Source organism: Mustelus asterias, chromosome 1 (assembly GCF_964213995.1).
Source record: "Mustelus asterias chromosome 1, sMusAst1.hap1.1, whole genome shotgun sequence".
Classification (NCBI taxonomy): Eukaryota; Metazoa; Chordata; class Chondrichthyes; order Carcharhiniformes; family Triakidae; genus Mustelus; species Mustelus asterias.
The window spans coordinates 110,736,956-110,756,378 of NC_135801.1; the positions used below are offsets into that span (position 1 = coordinate 110,736,956).

Consider the following 19,423-nt stretch of genomic DNA (forward strand, 5'->3'; position numbering starts at 1 on the left):
TCTTCAGTACATTTCCCCAAGAATACCTCCTTCCAATTCACTCCTCTAATTTGCTGCCTTATGTCTTCATATTTCCCCTTACTCCATATAAACGCTTTCCTCGCTTGCCTGATCCTCTCTTTTTCCAATGCAAGCATAAAGGAGATAGAGTTATGATCGCTATCCCCAAGATGCTTTCCCACTGAGAGATCTGACACCTGTCCAGGTTCATTGGTCAGTATCAGATCAAGTACAGCCTCTCCTCTTGTAGGCTTGTCCCATGCTGTGTCAGGAAACCCTCCTGAACACACCTAACGAACTCCTCCCCATCCAATCCCCTTACCCTAGGGATATTCCAATCTATGTTTGGGAAATTAAAGTCTCCCATCACAACAACTCTGCTATTACTGCATCTCTCCAGGATCTGTTTCCCTATCTGCTCCTCCACCTCCCTGTTACTATTGGGCGGCCTGTAGAAAACTCCCAACAAAGTGATCGACCCCTTCCCACTCCGAACTTCCACCCACAGAGACTCTGTAGACAATCCCTCCACAGCATAAGAACATAAGAACATAAGAAATAGGAGGAGTAGTAGGCCATCTGGCCCTTCGAGCCTGTCCCGCCATTCAACAAGATCATGGCTGATCTGAAGCGAATCAGTTCCACTTACCCGCCTGCTCCCCATAACCCCTAATTCCCTTATTGATCAGAAAACTATCTACCCGTGATTTAAACATATTCAACGAGGAAGCCTCCACCACTTCAATGGGCAGAGAATTCCAGAGATTCACTACCCTCTGAGAGAAGAAGTTCCCCCTCAACTCTGTTCTGAACCGGCCCCCCCTTATTTTGAGGCTGTGCCCTCTAGTTCTGGTTTCCCTTCTAAGTGGAAAGAATCTCTCCACCTCTACCCTATCCAGCCCCTTCATTATCTTATATGTCTCTATAAGATCACCCCTCATCCTTCTAAACTCCAACGAGTACAGACCCAATCTGTTTAATCTCTCCTCATAAGCCACACCCCTCATCTCCGGTATCAACCTGGTGAACCTTTTCTGTACTCCCTCCAAGGCCAATATATCCTTTCGCAAATAAGGGAACCAAAACTGCACACCGTACTCCAGTTGCGGCCTCACCAGTGCCTTGTACAGTTGCAGCAAGACCTCCCTGCTCCATACACCTTCTCTACAGCTGTGACACTATCCCTGATCAGCAGTGCCACTCCACCTCCTCTCTTGCCTCCCTCCCTGTCCTTCCTGAAACATCTGAATCTCGGCACCTGGAGTATCCAGTCCTGTCCCTGAGACATTCAAGTCTCCGTAATGGCCACCACATCACACTTCCAGGCATCGATCCACGCTCTGAGCTCATCCCTTTTATTCATTATACTCCTGGCATTAAAGTAAACACATCTCAATCCTTTGGTCTGAGCTCTCCCCTTCTCTATCACCCGTCCATCCTCCCTCTTGCACTGTCTATAACCCTTCTCTGTTTCCTCGCTCCCAGTCACCTCGTCTCGATCCCCTCCCCCCAACCTATAGTTGGAACATTACAAAACGAAAATTGGCAACAAGTCGGGATTTTGTTTCATCGAAAACATCAAGGAAAGATCCTAAGTTAAAAAAAAAACATTGTGGGCCTTCCTCTTCGAATATAACAGGATTAAAGATCGAAGTGCAAGCGAAGGAAGACCAAATAAAAGGAAAAAGGAAAAACTAATCGCGCATCTTGCTGAGGGAAAAAAAAATCGGGTAGAATCCTCTAAGCTGCCGGTCCAGGCGTGTGTTGCAGTGTTTGGCAGCAGAGCGGGAGATTCAACAGACAGTTAAAAAAAGGTGGAAACTCTGTGTAGTCTTAAAAGAGGGAGGGGGAGTTTATGATCAATGAACGGTGAGGTTCCAGGCAGTATTTGGAATATTTTAAAAGGGATGCTTTGCTGTACGGTTGGGGGCCATTTGAAAAAAAATAATACATCAAGTCAACAGTCTCCAGGTCAAAAGGGGAGTACCGGGACGACAGTAAAAAAATATATACTGAGCAGTCCTGAGTCGCTAGCGCCTGCAAGTGAAATGGTGGGTCAATTCGGCACCATGGATCCCTTTCAATTAAGAAAATGAATCATAGATTTCCTATGCATAGCATTTTCAACAGCAAATAAAATTGAAAATGAGTTGCTCGTATCAGCTTTTCTCGGTACATTAGGAAGTAAAACCTTTGATTTGCTTCAAAGTTTGATTCATCAAACAAAGCAAGAAAGCAAAATTTACGATGACTTAAAGATCCTTGAAGATCATTACTCTCCAATGACATTGATCATCATGGAATGGTTCAGGTTTCACAGAAGAAATCAAGTGGAAGGCGAAAGCATTGCTCAGTTTATGGCAATGTTAAAAAGGCTGGCACAACATTGTGAGTTTGCCAAGTCATCAGAAGATTCTCTTTGAGATCACCTAGTTTGTGGTCTTCCAAATGAGTCTATCCAAAGAAGATTGCTTATTGAACATGCTTTGACTTTAAAGACAGCAGTCGAAATCACAGTATTGATGGAACTGACTGCTAAAGAGGCTTCACAATTTGGTGCAGGAATGAAGACCCACAAGTTGGGAACTGACTATAAGTCGTCAAAACAGCAACAAGCATGTCACACATGTGCCAAAATGGTCCATTCAGCGAGTGAATGCTGGAGCAAGGATATTCAATGCAAGAAGTGTAGCAAAATGGCTATCAAAGCTTGTTGAGCTAGACCAGCTTCACTGAGAAGCATATTCATAAGAAGAATATGGGTATCTTCAAATGAAGAACAAATTGCATTTGACAAAAATAATTTACAACATAGAAATCATAGAAACCCTACCGTGCAGAAGGAGGCCATTCGGCCCATCGAGGCTGCACTGACCACAATCCCACCCAGGCCCTATCCCCACATATTTACCTGCTAATCCCTCTGACCTACGCATCTCAGGATACTAAGGGGCAATTTTAGCATGGCCAATCAACCTAACCCGCACATCTTTGGACATGGAAAAAAAGAATTATGACTATGAAGAAGAGAACATCCAGAAATATGATGAAGAGCTACAAGTGAGTGTCTTATCCATACAGAATGAATCATATAGATTCTGGGTGATTCCGAAGATAAGTGGACAACCTATTAGGATGAAGGTTGATACTGATACTGCTGTATCTTGAGATGTTATTCCTTAGACTACATACCAACAAAAACTGAAGCATTTTAGGATATACACGGAAGTGATCATGCTGTTAAAACTGTTACATCATGGCCAGCGTAAAGCTGAGTGGACAAGCTCAATGACAATCTGAGTGATCATTCCTCCTATGATGTCTACGTGGAAGATTTCTTGAACAACTATGTGAAGGACATCCTGGGATAGTCTGGATGAAGGAATTAGCATGTAGTTATTTTTGGTGGCCAGGTTTGGATACTCAGATTGAAGAGAAAGTGGGACAGTATCAATCCTGTGCATGAAGAAGAAATACACCACAACTGCCTCCTGCACATCCTTGGCCTAAATGCTATGGCAACAATTTCTTGTAGATTTTGCTGGTCTGTTTGAGGGTTACATATTCTTAGTCATAATTGATGCACACTCAAAATGGCCAGAAGTTACCATGAGACCTACTGCATCTGAACAAACCATTGAAAAACTTAATGAAATTTTTGCAAGATCTGGTAAACCATAACAAGATTATTAGCAATAAATGTTCACAGTTTACTTCACAAGACTTTGAGGATTATCTCAAAGTAAATGGTATTCAACATATAAAATTTGCACCTTATCATCGATCAACCAATGGATTAGCTGAAAGGTTCATACAATCTTTAAAAGCTTCAAAAGAGCAATGTTCATTATCACGTGATGTGAATAGCTTTCTGACATCTTATAGAAACTCTCCTCATATGACTACACAAAGTACACCTGCATTACTAATCTTTAAGAGAAAGTTGAGAACTGTGTTGGATTTGTTATCATCATCGTGAAATTATTTCTCAGCATCATCTCCAGAAGTATCAACTTCTTTAGTCCCTAGTGTTGTGAATATTATTACGGAAGACTTCATTGAATCCGAATTGCCTGATGATTGTGTCTATGCTACTATATCTCGTGAGAATGATGCTAAATTAGTTCCAAGAGAAAAAGTACCGACTGAAGTTCCAAGTCATACTTAGTGTCAACGACAGCCAAATTCCAGAACATCTTGTACAACCAAAGAGGAATAGATGTCCTCCTTGTCAACTTTCTTATTGACTGATAATATAATGATTAATGGTGCAAAGTACGGTGTCTAGAGTATTATTGATCCTATGTATAACATTGGAGTAATCTGTTGTCATGACTACAGAAATAAAGAGGAAGGGATGTTATATATTTAAGTGGTTTCTTGATTGCTTTAAGAGCCAATCACATGATTTGATGGTGATGTCATTGGGATGTTTTACAGGCTCCTGCCCGAGTTTCATTTTCGACTCTGTACAATCAGTAGATCCTCCAATAAATTTGTTGTTACTTTTCAACTCCTAACATAGTTTGGACATTATGCTTTTCCATCTCTTCATAATTTTAAATCTTTTTATAAAAACCAGTAACAACCTCAATTTTTCAAGTACTTGCAGCCCCCACAAGCAATTTATTGTGTTGCAGTTAAACATTCAAGTTGGCCAGTATATTTATTCTTATATGGAACATTGGCAGCGGCAGCATTTATTGCCCATCCCCAATTACCCTTGAGGGGGAAGTTAAGAGTTAACCACATTGCTGTGGATCTGGAGTCACATGTAGGCCAGACCAGGTAAGGATGGCAGATTTCCTTTCCTAAAGGACATTCATGAATCAGATGATTTTTGTCTCACAAAAATCAACAATGATTTCATGGTCATCATTACACTTTTAATTCCAGATTTTTACTGAACTCAAATTTCACTAGCTGTAGGGTGGAATTTGAGCCATTCCCCTGGGTCTCTGGATTACTACTCTAGTGAAATAACACTAGGCCACTGCTTCCCCTAGTTGAATCTGGCTTTATGACGAGCTGAAACTTTGAATGATTTTAACATCCCACCCTAAACAAAACCGAGGTCTTCTTCCTGGTTAACATTTTCCTCTGTGCCCTTCCAGCTCTCATGGCCTCTCTTGCCTCCTATGCCAAGCTATAGCCCTCATTCTTCCATGCCCATTGGCTGAGAGCCCAGTCATCCCAATTAAAAAGCTGTGCCCCAGGGAAAACATTGCTTGCGTGACAGCTCTGGCTCTCTATTGTCTGCGGTAAATTTCACAATGTTTATTTACACAAAGTTGAGAGATTTCAATGGTTTGTGGTTTCTGTTATTGATACTTCAAAGGGTCTGGATGATTGGCACTTTTATTGTCTTGCAAAGAAATAACTTTTTGAAAAATGATATTGAAGAGCAATGAATTAATGACTTTTATGAAAAACACAACTTACTGTCCTTATTGGGCTTATTGGTCCTATACAGTGCAGTACATAGTAGGTGAATGGGCATGGAAATGCCATTGCTTGGTATAAAAAACTTTTGATTTCACCTTTTGAAAGGCCCTCCCATGCAGGCCAAGTTTCATGACTGCTCTGAGGGGTCATGAATCACGACTCTTTAAAACCCTGGCCTGACTTCAAGAATATTGTGATGGAGTAGGACATGCCAATCACTGCAATGGAGCCAGCCAACTTGGCAGTGCCAGATACAGGCTTTTGTCAGGAACTGGATTGCACTCTTTAAAGACATTCTCAAAAATTAGACAGCCCGGAAAAGAGGTAATGAATCATAGAATCAGGACCCACTTGCCATTTCTAAAGGATTCCTGGGTCATCCTGACCCGGTGGAAATTCAGCCCACTTTGTTTAAGGTATTTAAGAGGAGTCTGAAGATGCTAAACTTTGCCAGCATTTAACGGATACCATAGGTTGTGCAAATGGTCACTAAAGTGTCGGCCTTGGCTCACTCTCACTTCTGAGTCCGAAGGCTGAGGATTCAAAGCGCCGTCCAGAGATATTAGTATGTATCTAGGTTGAGTACAGAACTGTCAAAGTTGCCCTCTTTCAGTTATGACATTAATTTGAAGCCCCATCTATCCTCTCCACTGGATGTAGATGATTACATGGCATTCCAAGATGAGAAAAGGACTTCTTCTGGTGAGCTGTCCAATATTTATCCCTTAATCGACATCACAATAGCAGACAACCTGATCGCTGTACAACTGTATGACTTTGTAGAGTTAGCACTTTTCTCTGCTAGCTAAACACATTTCAATATGGAATACTGATATAGTCTCCATAACATTATTTGTGAAAAATTACTGGACTTAAAAAGAAAAAATCCATTAGTTCCTTGCTCAGTAATCTGTTTTATTTCAGGTTTGCATTAACTGTCTTCAAATAACCACAGCAGTTATCCATCTTGTGTTGCTACTTGAATTCTTATAACACGGAAGAATTGGGGCTTTCTCCATGCTCATGAAAACCATGATGCACAACAATCTTATACTCCACAGCTATATCACTAAACCTTCCATCTTTTATATCAGATAAGAAGCGCAAGACAGGAGATTCGGAAATGAGAGATTTGAGCCACATACTGTTTTAGACAGGATACCGATGATGGTGACCAGGTTTGTGCTCTTTTAGCTGCTTCAGAAGTATTAATAGTGTCGCGATGAGCAGATTTCATTCATTCTGTCTTACAAATTTGAATTAAATAGCATTGGGCTTAATAGTACTCATCTGCATTTCTATTGAGAGGGGTAACTAAAATCTACATGTAATAAGATCTAACACCTTCGCAAAAAAAAAGCCGCTTATAAAACTTAGTTCAAAGCTGAACTAACTCAATATATTTGGAACCTTTATGTCACCCAATTCTACTCAGGTAATGCATTTATCGGTTTGAAAAATGTGAAAAACTAACATTTTAAACTGACTCATAACAAGATCATATCAACTACTAAGACGTGGGATAAATGAAAATTCAGTTTTGGAATGAACAAACTTGCAGAATTCCTGCAGCTTGATGTTGTCCCATATTTTCCAATAAGTTTGGATAGTGTATATTCATCTACAGCACATTTATACCGAACTTATTTACGGTTGGTAATCTCCCAGATCAATACCTTGTATTTATCATCTTCAGTAATCCCTTACAATCGATTAAAAATCTGCCATTTGCAAAGACTAGCTTGTAATAATTTAACAATGTGGTTTGCCCGTTCACATGATCACAACGAGCAAGCATTACATTTCCTGATGGCTGTAAGTTGAATGTTATATTTTAGTGGTTATTTACTCATTTTCCTGTATCGTATATCTAAAAATTATAAATGTAATATAGAAAACAACCTTCATCAAGCACATACTAACATGAGCTTAATGGTGCAAAACCAATTTACCCGTTTGACCTTTCTACCTCAAGGCTTAAAAATAAAAGGTCATTAGTAACTATATTCTATTGAAAATATTAAGACATATTTATTTTAGTTCAATATTGTCACGGGAGTTGTCAAAGACATCTATATGTTAGCTTCTAAATATTCCACTGGCTGTGTTAAATTTACTTACCAAAGACGGTCCTTGCAGGGACTGACTCTCTGTTCAACCAAAATGACACTTGTGAAAGAATGACAGTCATGATACATGGCAGATACGTCTGGATCACAAAATATCCAATTTTCCTCTTCAAATGGAAATATGTTGTCATAACTTTGTATTCACCTGAAATTAAACACCAATAAAGAATGTTTCTGCAGTGAAAAAATAAACTAATTCTGTAAGATAAGGCATTAATTAAAGTTCTCAATAAACTTTATACACAAATTATAAACTTAATCTACTTACTTTAGTTAACTTAAACCAACTAAAGGGAGAAGATTAGCGTCAATGCTAATCCCTGTAGTTATTTGTTGTTCTGGTTTGATATGCTATAGAAATGTTAGAGATTCAAACTGCAAAAATGTATTAGATTCTGATAATAGATATCAAGCAGCACACAAGTGCTGTAAACACAAAATTATTTTAAGTGGACTTTGTTCACAGAAGTGAAATCAAAACGTTTTCAAAGTAATTCACTGAGCCAAATTGCAAAACTGTGAAATTGATTTTTTATTTTTGGGGCGGCACGATGACACAGTGGTTAGCACTGCTGCCTCACAGCACCAGGGTCGCGGGTTCAATTCCGGTCTCGGTTCACTGTCTATGTGGAGTTTGTACATTCTCCCCGTGTCTGCCTGGGTTTCCTCCGGGTGCTCCGGTTTTCTCCCACAGTCCAAAGATATACAGGTTAGGGGATTAGCCATGCTAACTTGCCCCTTAGTGTCAGGGGGACTAGCTAGGATAAATGCATGGGGTTATGGGGATAGGTCCTGGGTGAGATTGTGGTCGATGCAGACTCGATGGACCAAACGGCCTCCTATTATACGACTTCAAAGATCTTTCCAAATAATCTAAGAAAGGACACATGAAGTTTAGGCTTCAGCAGCAATTCTGATCATCTGTATGCATCTCACTATCTCTTAAATGAAAGCCGTATCTACACAACAGGTGTGACTCTTATTCACTAACATTTGGTAAATTGCAGTTACATAATAGGTACAACAGTGTTGATTATATAGAATATCATACGGCCTAGGGTGCAGTTTAAATGAAAACAATTTGTAGAGTAGTTTGGGAGCAACCAAATACTTATGAGCATTGTTTATAATAAGTTGGTTAAAGAATGGAATACACACAACGTGTGACTTTTTCAATTAATTATGCTCATTAGTTATGCATCCACAAGAAAACATTTCAAATCTCATGATGGGACAGGCAGGATGTTGCCCACCTTGCCGTCACCTCATAGGCTCCAAAGATCAAGCACCAAATTTAAATGACACCCAGACAGTCACCCACCATAGGCCAGGAACTTTGGATTCCACAAAAGAAAATGCTGAGGAGAAGGCAGCAATTTTTTGGCCTCATGGTTTAACAATGCCTCCCTGGATATTCTCATCCAGGTGGCTGAGGATAAGTTGGAATTTCTCTTTACAAGAGATGAGACCAGGCGGCCCTCCCGTTTGACTGGCCTGGGAGGAGGTCACCAGGGTAGGGAGTGCTCATGTGGTACAAAGAGGACTGTCCTGCAGTGTAGAAAAGGGATGAATAATCTATTGGCTTCACTAGGGTAAGTCAAACTTCTACTCACTGCAAACTCACACTGACATAAGGGCATCAGGCTGTCTAAGGATCAGAGTTAACAGTGATGTCACACACTGTCAGTGGATAAGACAACAGCACTGTTATTTCTATTGTTTACACAGTAAGAGTTTTAACAACTCCAGGTTAAAGTCCAACAGGTTTATTTGGTAGCAAATGCCAAATGCTACCAAATAAACCTGTTGGACTTTAACCTGGTGTTGTTAAAACTCTTACTGTGTTTACCCCAGCCCAACGCCAGCATCTCCACACCATTTCTATTGTTTCACAGGATGTGAATATCGATAGCTAGGCCAGCACTTCTGTTGTCGATTACTAGTTACCCTGGGGAAGCTGCCTTCTTGAACCGCTGTAGTCCATGTGGTGTAGGTACATTCACAGTGTTAGGAGGGAGTTCCAGAATTTTGACCCAAAAACAGTGAAAGAACAGTGATGCAGTTCACAGTGTGTGGCTTGGAGGGGAACTGCAGATGGTGGTGTTCCCAGGTATCTGCTCCCCTTGTCCTTCTAGATGGGTGGAGGTCCTAAGTTTAGAAAATGCTGTCGGAGGAGCCTTACTGAGTTGCCACAGTGTAAATTGTAAATGATACACAGTGCTGCTGTCACTGTGCATCAGTGTTCCCTGTGTGTCCACAATGGCACCTTAAGCAACATCGACAGCTGGCCAGGCTCCCGGGGTCGAGGACATGGGATTGGAGGAGGTTACATTGCATGGGAGGTGCAAAGCGAAAGAGGAGAGAAGCACCAGAGCTTATTGGAACTACGCTCAGAGGTTGGATCCCTCCAGATATGGAACCCATCATTGTCCCCTTGCCTTTGCAGGGAAATAAGATCCAGAACATGCATAAGGGCTGGTGGGAAGGTGCTGATTCTCGGCGTCGTGTTAAAGTTGGAGCAAGGCTTCTGGTTCTGGCCATTCGAGACGTGGTAGATCAGCTGAATGAGAAGATGCAGTTAGTTCTGGGAGGGTGGTAAGGATCTGAGGAACCACGTTTTGGCCCTGTGGGGGTGCAAGGGAGTACGTCTGGGACAAGGGATGGAATGGGCATGTGTATGTGGCACTGGCTGGAGATGACCACCTCTGTGACAAGTGCAAGTCATAGAACTCAGGTCATAAATGCTGCAATCACCTCCTCATCTCCATGCACGGTGCCCTCCATGCAGAGATTGGTAGCTATTGGGGAGCCAAAGCCAGCAGCACATTCTGGGGATTCTGAGTATTTGTGCAGACCTGCAAGCCATCGGTAAACAGGGAGGGCGAATTGGACATCACACTGGTGATGAATAACAGCTGACTGTATCGGAGAGCCCCTCACACGGCACTCTTGATTGTGATGTGGCTCCTGTGTTGCTCTGCCACTGACACTGGCACCTCATGCTGCCAGGGCAACAGAAGGGGCTCCTACCATGGAGGAAGACTCTCTCAAAATGCTGGGCATCCCCATGATTTGATGATGGCCTCCTGCTCACTCTCCTCCAGGCTGTAACTGAATGGCAGAACGTTCAGGAAGGAGAGTACATGCAGAAACAAAGACACACACACGTGTGCTCATTCAATACAGAATCCCTACAGTGCAGAAGGAGGCCATTTCGCCATTGAGTCTGTACCGATAACAATCCCACCCAGGCTCTATCTCTGTAACCCCGCGTATTTACCCTGATAATCCCCCTGACACCAAGAGGCAATTGAGCATGGCCAATCAACCTAACCCGCACATCTTTGGAATGTGGGAAGAGACCGGAACACCCAGAGGAAACTCATGCAGACTCCACACTGACAGTGACCAGAGGCCTAGATCCCTGGCACTATGAGGCAGCAATGCTAACCACTGTGCCACCGTACCGCCCATTGTTAGATTGAATGTTATATGATGATCCACTTCATTAAATGAATGTTTCCTGTGATAATGGTGGCATATTTCATAGAAATTATAGAAACCCTACAGTGCAGAAGGAGGCCATTCGGCCCATCGAGTCTGCACCGACCACAATCCCACCCAGGCCCCACCCCCACATATTTACCCGCTAATCCCTCTAACCTACGCATCTCAGGACTCTAAGGGGCAATTTTTAACCTGGCCAATCAACCTAACCCGCACATCTTTGGACAGTGGGAGGAAACCGGAGCACCCGGAGGAAACCCACGCAGACACGAGGAGAATGTGCAAACTCCACACAGACAGTGACCCGAGCCGGGAATCGAACCCGGGACCCTGGAGCTGTGAAGCAGCAGTGCTAACCACTGTGCTACCGTGCTGCCCCAATAGCTTTCGCACCTACATGACAGGGATGAGTGCAACAAGCCCATGGCTGCTTCCATTGGACCACCAGGACTCTCTCAATGAGAAACTTGGTGATACAGAGGGGTCACAAAGTGAAGGGTCATCAAGTGGGGCGACATGAAGAGGGTCACAAAGGAGAATCCAGATGCGGCAATCTTTGTTAGAGGATGGATAATTCCTTCAATGAGTGATATGGGGGGGGGGGGGGGGGGGAGAGGGAGTGCTCTCCAATTTTACCTTGATATTGGGGCGCCCTGATCTCTGTGAATCTGGGGTTACTGGCTGGCCCCACGCCTCTCAGAATTGGTGCGAAGCTCACCACTTTCCTAAAAAATGACTAAGTGTGGGAAAATTGTGATCTGATTCACATCAAACATGCCAGCGTGAATCACACCGGTTTTCTCAGCCAAAATGGTACTTAGTCATTTTTTTGGAGAATGGTGAACTTCTTTCTTTGAACCCTGAAGCTGGTCAGACGGTCGAATGCTGGGGTGGATCAGAGCAGGGAGCTGCCCATTTTCAGCCTGCAACCACCTGTCTTAATACTAATAAATGTAAAACCCTCAAAATAGAACCAGGCCTCCGGCTGAGATTATTAAACCATAAACTGGCACGCTCTGCTTGCTAGCTAATGTCCACTTGGGCAATCTATATTAATACCTGCATTTTTAAAATTTGTTTTCTTTTCCTGAGAAAACCCAAGCTTTCTTGAAACTGGCAGGGGAACTTGCGATCACAGTATTGAATACTTCCATTTGGAAGTATCCTTAAGATGCTTCATCAGAATATGAAAGAGCAAACATGCAAAGAAATTAGTATGTTTAAACACCAATTTATTTTCCCACTATAGTTACTGGTATAAACTGAGAACAAAATTTATTTAATTTCCCCATGAAAAATCCACTAAGATTCTACAATGGTCCTCTGCTTTCACACGGATTTGAAAGTACTCTATATTTGTAATTAATATATATAATTTCTGTTAAAATTAACCATCCCAGGCAGCTGGCCTTACAACCAGGATCAAAACAGCAATAAAATATCTTGGACTGGGCAGCTAGTTCGTAAGAATTAAAGATTACAAACAGCAGCCTGATTATTGCAGACAGCCTGCTCACTCACGAGAAGTGCAGCGAGTCACAATTTCTAGCTTCCCAATTCTGCTAGTTCTCACCCCATAAGTGTTGGAGGTAGTTTAAAGTTAAAGAAGTTTATTTATTAGTCACAAGTAAGGCTTACGTTAACATTGCAATGACGTTACTGTGAAATTCCCCTAGTCGCCACACTCCGGCACTTGTTTGGGTCAATGCACCTAACCAGCACATCTTTCAGACTGGGGGAGGAAACCAGAGCACCCGGAGGAAACCCACGCAGACACGGGGAGAACGTGCAAACTCCACACAGACAGTGACCCAAGTCGGAAATTAAACCCGGGTCCATGGTGCTGTAAGGCAGCAGTGCTAACCACTGTGCCTCCGTGTCTCCCTACCGTGCCATTCATTTGCTCAATAGTGGTAGAAGCTGAAGCCATTAATGGCACCATAGGAATAGCACCCGAATTTCAGAGCCATATCATCCCACTCTATTGCGAGAGCATGGCAAGTTCACCTAATATGACCTATGTGACCAGAGGTTTACATTTCAACTGAAATAATAACCTTCCCAACAGTATGTGGCATGATGGGGCCATCTTCAGGGTGGTTACAGCAAAGCTGGCCATTTTATTTTGGGAGGGGTGGAAAATGGGAGGGACTTTCCAGTATAATGTGATTCCTGTCTCTAAATGGGAAGGCGGGAGAGATCAAGGAAGTATACAGTAGAATTTATAGGAATATCCACAAAGGACCAAAAACCTTGCAGAAACCGTTTCTGTCTCAAATTCCTACAATTCCCCACCCCAACCCCTCCACTAACCACGTCGTACCCCCGCCCACTACCACCACTGCTCCCATGGTCAGAACGTAGTAATTCTGCAGCCAAAACAAATATAGGGCAAGGGTATTTTTTCCCAGGATGAGATCATTTTTGAGCAATCATTTTCGTGACATACTGAGCACCTAAATATTTTTTTAGTGTCAGCTTTATTTATTCTTCTTTACAAACCTGTACTGGACTGGACAAGTTCCTCCCCCACGGTTTGTCCGAGTAAATCATATTGATTCAGGCGAGAGCCATCTTCTGCGACTTCCACAGAGCGTTCTGGTCCGTTGGTCCAGTTGTAATTCACCTCTGCGCTTGTATATGCATCTGCAAGCACAATAAAGGAGAGCTTGATCATGCAGAACAAAGATCAGTGCCACTGGCTAAAATGCCAATCTGAGTCTCTGTGTCTTGTCCCTGGAGACCAATATTTAAATTCAACCAGAGATGAAGGCAGGAGGTAGATATTTCTGTTTCTTCAAAAAAAAAAATTGCTGGCAGTCCCCACCTGATTATCATTAGATGTGAGTCAACATCTCAAAGCCTTTATAACTAAATGGGACTTACTTTAGCAGGCTCAGGTTCTGAAAAGAGCAGGACAGAATCCAGCTGATAAAACAGCAACAGAGAGAAGCACCAACAGTCTTCGAGGTTTATAACTAAAATGCTTTCTTGCAGACTCAAATATAAGAAGAGAGATTGGTCTAGATTTTGCTGTACTAATAATGTCAAGGTTGTCACGCTCACCATTATTACAAGGTAAAACTGACAGCTTCTGGTGTCCATACATGGGCAGTAAAATGTAGAAATGCAGAAGTTTCTGTCAGAATCATCCTGCTCCTCAACAGGCTGCATTGTTTAGTGTTTGCCAGTGAAATTGCCAAGAACGCAATGATTATGGTGTGAATTTAAGTGATTTACTCACCACTCTCGAGACTGATGAAAAATTCAAATAATTGTTCAATCAAAATTAAAGACATAATTGATAGTATACACCGATGCATAATCTCTCTAGCTCTAAAAGTTTATAAAACTTTGTAACTGTGGAGTCTAATCTCTAGGCAGAAAATTTTAATAAAGAGTTATGTTTTTCTGTTTATTGTTTGCATTTTTCCTTAATCCCACAAATGTGTAACAAACTTTATTTTGTTTTCTATAAAATTATTTAATTCTAATTTAGCTTTCCTGTTTCATTTTCGGTTTGATGTGTGTGTGTATCTCAAATGAGGATTCTTCAATCTGCTGCGTTTGGTAACCCCCTGTGCTGTTCACAGACTCCACAGAGGCTCTTGCAGAGAACATCGAATTCAAACTAATGCTGGATGAGTGAAAGTCTCCACCGACAAGCCCACTAAAAATTTACGGACATTCCTCACATTCAAAGTGGGGAACATTGCGTTCTGCGGCAATACCAGTTCTCATTATAATTATGCTAATAGACAGTGGGTGGAATCTTATCATTTTTTGTTTTGTTGTCAACTCAGACAGGAAAAGCAGTGTGTAGGTGACTGGTTCTACTGCCAGCTTTTCCTGTCATCATTTTTAACACTGAGGGCCCCATTTTACCATTTTGATTCTAAGTGCTGGGCAGACTTGAAACTGGGAGTGTTTCAGATCCGACTTTTAGACCCATTCTGAGGCACCCCCCCCCCCCCCATATGCCCTCTGCCTGCACAAATATCAACAATTCCAATCACGCTGCACAAGCACGTGGGTGGGGCTTAATGTGCCCGAAACCCTGCAGCTCCGATTGGCACCACCAACTGCGCATGCGCAGATAAAAAAAATGGATAGAATGCGGCTCCCCTGCCACATCCCTCCCGGGCCGGATAGTACCTCCTCCTGGCCCCACAGATATTGCCCCACCCCCACAACTTTACTGACCCCCTTATCCCCCCACTCCCCCCCCCCCCCCCCCGCCATCCAGACCGATCGCGGGCCCCTCCTCCCCCACTGATCTCAGGCAGAGTGATCCACCCTCCCCCTTCCCCCCCCCAACCAATCTCAGGCAGAGTGGCAGCGGACCCCCCTTCTCCCCCCACTGATCTCAGGCAGAGTGGCAGCAGGTCGATCTCCACACCCCCCCCCTCTCCCCCACCAATCTCAAGCAGAGAGCCGGGGGATTCACGGCACTTACCACCTCACTAATTGGAGTGCCCAAATCGGAATTATATGGAGCATGTCTTTTTCACGTCAATTCTGGATGGGCAAACACGGGGTAAAGGGGGAAATGCCGTTAAAGTTGGGCATGCAGCCCATTAAGTCAAGTTAAATGCATACAAATGTATTTAAATGGCTGTCGCACCCGTTTCAAACACGCTTCCGATCGCGGCCATTTTTGGGCCTTGGTAAAGGGGGAACCAGTGCGGAGGTGGGTGCGGATCATGCTATTTGCCTCATGCCAGAGTTTACCAAGTTTTCACACCCGAAAACGGGCGCAACGCGATGGTAAAATCAGGCCCTTCGTCAAACAAAATCTTGGAGGTAGGTCCCACAACGTCATACTGGCAGGGTGGGCTCAATAGCAGCCCGATGTAAAAGAATATCTAACAAAGCATTGGCCCCAATGACACAGTCCCCCTCCCCCCCCGGGCCAAACATGCACAAGAACACTCCTCAGCCTCCATGAATCTCCCCAATGGAAGCATCCTCCCACCCCCTCTTCGGCACTGCCAGGATTAAGCGCACGCATGACCCTCTCCCCACCCTGGGGGCTGTACTTACCTGTGCGTTCCACGTGGGGACTGTTTTTCAGGTCCTTGTTTGTCAGATCTCTGCAGAGATAATGTCACATCAATTGAGTGGGGGGACTCCAACTTCATGTTGGGGGGGGGGAGGTCTGCAGGGCAGCCCGCTAATGATATTTAAATGTATGGTAATGGGGTTCCCAAACTTTCTTGGTGGGAACCCAATTACAGCATTGGCAGGGACAGCAGGAACAGGAAAGTCCCACCATGTACAAGCTGTTTGTGACTTCTTCCTGTTGGATTCTCCACCCCCACTGGCTTTCCCAATCCACCAAAACAGGAGCGAAGGAGAATCCTGGTCGGTAGATTGGCCAAGATGGTAGATTCCTATTATCGTGTCACATTTAGCTTACCAACCAAAATAACTGACACAACATTTCATTGCAGACTGCTTTCACAAATTATTTGTACTGCAACTTTATAACATTTTTCTGGAGCTGCCCATTTAGAAATAATGAATGCTGTGATGACATGTGGATGCAAAAGCATTTGGACAAAATAAGCCAACAGACAAGTGCTGGCAAATAAAAAGTGATTAGCCCCAAAATCCCATACGGTTTCCTTCTGGTCTCCTGTTATAGCTGCTGCACTTAAACCCCGTCAGCCATTTACCTGGAAGTTCCGCTGATCTCCTGTCAAGAGTTATGATAGGAGACTGGGAGAATGGAATTTTAAATCCAGTCATCTTTTCACTTTTGTTCTGTTGATAACATTTGCACATCATCAAGATAAGGACCATGGCGCTGCGGTGAAACTTCTATTTGCTTTTTGCCACTATTGTCAGCATTAAAATATAGTGCAGCACAGTTAAAAGCAAAATTCCTTTTGTATCTTCCAAATTTATATCTTAACAAAGTTCAGTTTTTTAAAGCTCTTACACCTCCCATTTTATGCACTCTAAATAAGTCAATTTATGTTAAACTGTCAGCAATTTTGTGGTGTGGGCATTATTCATCAAAGAACAATGGGTGAAATCTCAGATGGAAGTGTAGAACGGGCAACAAGAACAGAGGTAACCCATTTTATGCTCCATCTAATTTTCTTTTCCACAGTGCAAAATAGATTGTCCATTTTGCACTATTGTTCAAGATTTAGTTACCCTGTACCAATACTGTTCAAATATAAAATGTGTTTCAGTTGGGATAATAATCAGCTGTCTGAAACCAATATCTAACCTGAAGTTCTTTTTAAAAAAAAATTTCTCCATCCTTGCGAACATTTTGTCTTCTTCAAGAACTTGGTGCTTATTTTCCTTCCTGTTTCCACGTTGTCACAGTATCAGTGGGCATTGATTTCTCATCACCAAAAAAACTGTGCTCGCCCCCATCCAAACACAAACCCCAGGTAAATTCCTGGAGTTAGTTCTGTGAACTAGATCAGCTTAGGGAAGCCTGCTTCAAGGGAGGGACAGAAATGCATTCTATTAGCATTGGAAGCTTCCAGCAGCATTATATGGCTTGTGGTCTCTGGGATGTCCTACATTTAAAAAAAATTAAAACGTTTGAGACATTACTTTTAATGGAGGGAAGACAAGGGTCTGCACTCCCTGCATGCTCTAAGCTCTTACTTAATCAGCTTGTATCCACTGGAGTTCAGAAGAGCAAGAAGCGACTTGATTGAAACATAAGATCCTGAGGGGTCTTGATAGGGTGGATGTAGAGAGGATGTTTCCTCTTGTGGGAAAATCTAGAACTAGGGGTCACTGATTAAAAATAAAGAGTCACCCACTTAAAACAGATGAGGTGAATATTTTTCTCTGCGAGGATTGAGAGTCTTTAGAACTCTCTTCCTGACAAGGTGTGGGTAGATTTTTGGTAAGAAAGGGGGTGATAGGTTATTGGGGGCAGGTGAGATGCAGATTTGAAGTTACTATTAGATCCGCCATGATCTTTATTAACTGGAGGAGCAGGCTCGATGGGCTGAATTGTCTACTTCTTTCTGCTCCTTGTTCGGATAACAGCTAATGAATTTTCAAAATAGCAGTGACTGGCAGTGGCAACAAGTAATTGACAAAAAAAATAGACGCAATAATTTTAAAAATTCTCCATTTACAAAATGGTTCTGAGATATCCCTTTGAAAACCAGATGTGTATATTCCAGAAGGTGGAAAATAAATTATACTGTCAGAATTTTGTAAAGAAGGAGCTTGACGAAACGTGGAATGGTCCAGTAAAGTGGAAATATGTTAACACAACTTCTTTGAGAAGGTGACCAAAGAGGTGGATGAGGGTAAAGCGGTTGATGTGGTGTATATGGATTTCAGCAAAGCGTTTGATAAGGTTCCCCATGGTAAGCTTTTGCAGAAAATTCGGACACATGGGATTGAGGGTGATTTAGTGGTTTGGATCAGGAATTGGCTAGCTGGAAGAAAACAGAGGGTGGTGGTTGATGGGAAATATTCATCCTGGAGTTCAGTTACTAGTGGTGTACCGCAAGGATCTGTTTTAGGGCCACTGCTGTTTGTCATTTTTATTAATGACCTGGATGAGGGCATAGAAGGATGGGTTAGTAAATTTGCGGATGACACTAAAGTTGGTGGAGTTGTAGACAGTGCGGAGGGAAGTGGCAGGTTACAGAGGGACATAGATAAGCTGCAGAGCTGGGCTGAGAGGTGGCAAATGGAGTTTAATGCGGAAAAGTGCGAAGTGATTCACTTTGGAAGGAGTAACAGGAATACAGAGTACTGGGCTAATGGCAAGATACTTGGTAGTGTGGATGAACAGAGGGATCTGGGTGTCCATGTGCATAGATCCCTGAAAGTTGGCACCCAGGTTGATAGGGTTGTTAAGAAGGCGTACGGTGTGTTAGCTTTTATTGGTAGAGGGATTGAGTTTCGGAGCCAGGAGGTCATGTTGCAACTGTACAAAACTCTGGTGCGGCTGCACTTGGAGTATTGCGTACAGTTCTGGTCGCCGCATTATAGGAAAGATGTGGAAGCATTGGAAAGGGTGCAGAGGAGATTTACCAGGATGTTGCCTGGTGTGGTGGGAAGGTCTTATGGGGAAAGGCTGATGGACTTGAGGTTGTTTTCGTTAGAGAGGAGAAGGTTAAGAGGTGACTTAATAGAGGCATACAAGATGATCAGAGGATTAGATAGGGTGGATAGTGAGAGCCTTTTTCCTTGGATGGTGATGGCTAAAACGAGGGGACATAGCTTTAAATTGAGGGGTGATTGATATAGGACAAATGTTAGAGGTAGGTTCTTTACTCAGAGAGTAGTAAGGGCGTGGAATGCCCTGCCTGCAGCAGTGGTGGACTCGTCAACATTAAGAGCAT

General features: G+C 42.9%; 1 protein-coding gene across 1 annotated transcript in view; it reads right to left on the bottom strand.

The window, feature by feature from the left end:
• Positions 1-19,423, bottom strand: part of LOC144496025 (gamma-aminobutyric acid receptor subunit alpha-2-like) — a 274,394-nt gene that overhangs the window by 39,250 nt on the left and 215,721 nt on the right. Inside the window, exons 7-8 of the mRNA XM_078216981.1 lie at positions 13,584-13,727; positions 7,567-7,719 (exon numbers count right to left, since the gene is read on the bottom strand). Of these exons, the coding sequence (XP_078073107.1) occupies positions 7,567-7,719; positions 13,584-13,727 (297 nt within the window). The remainder of the gene's footprint in view (positions 1-7,566; positions 7,720-13,583; positions 13,728-19,423) is intronic.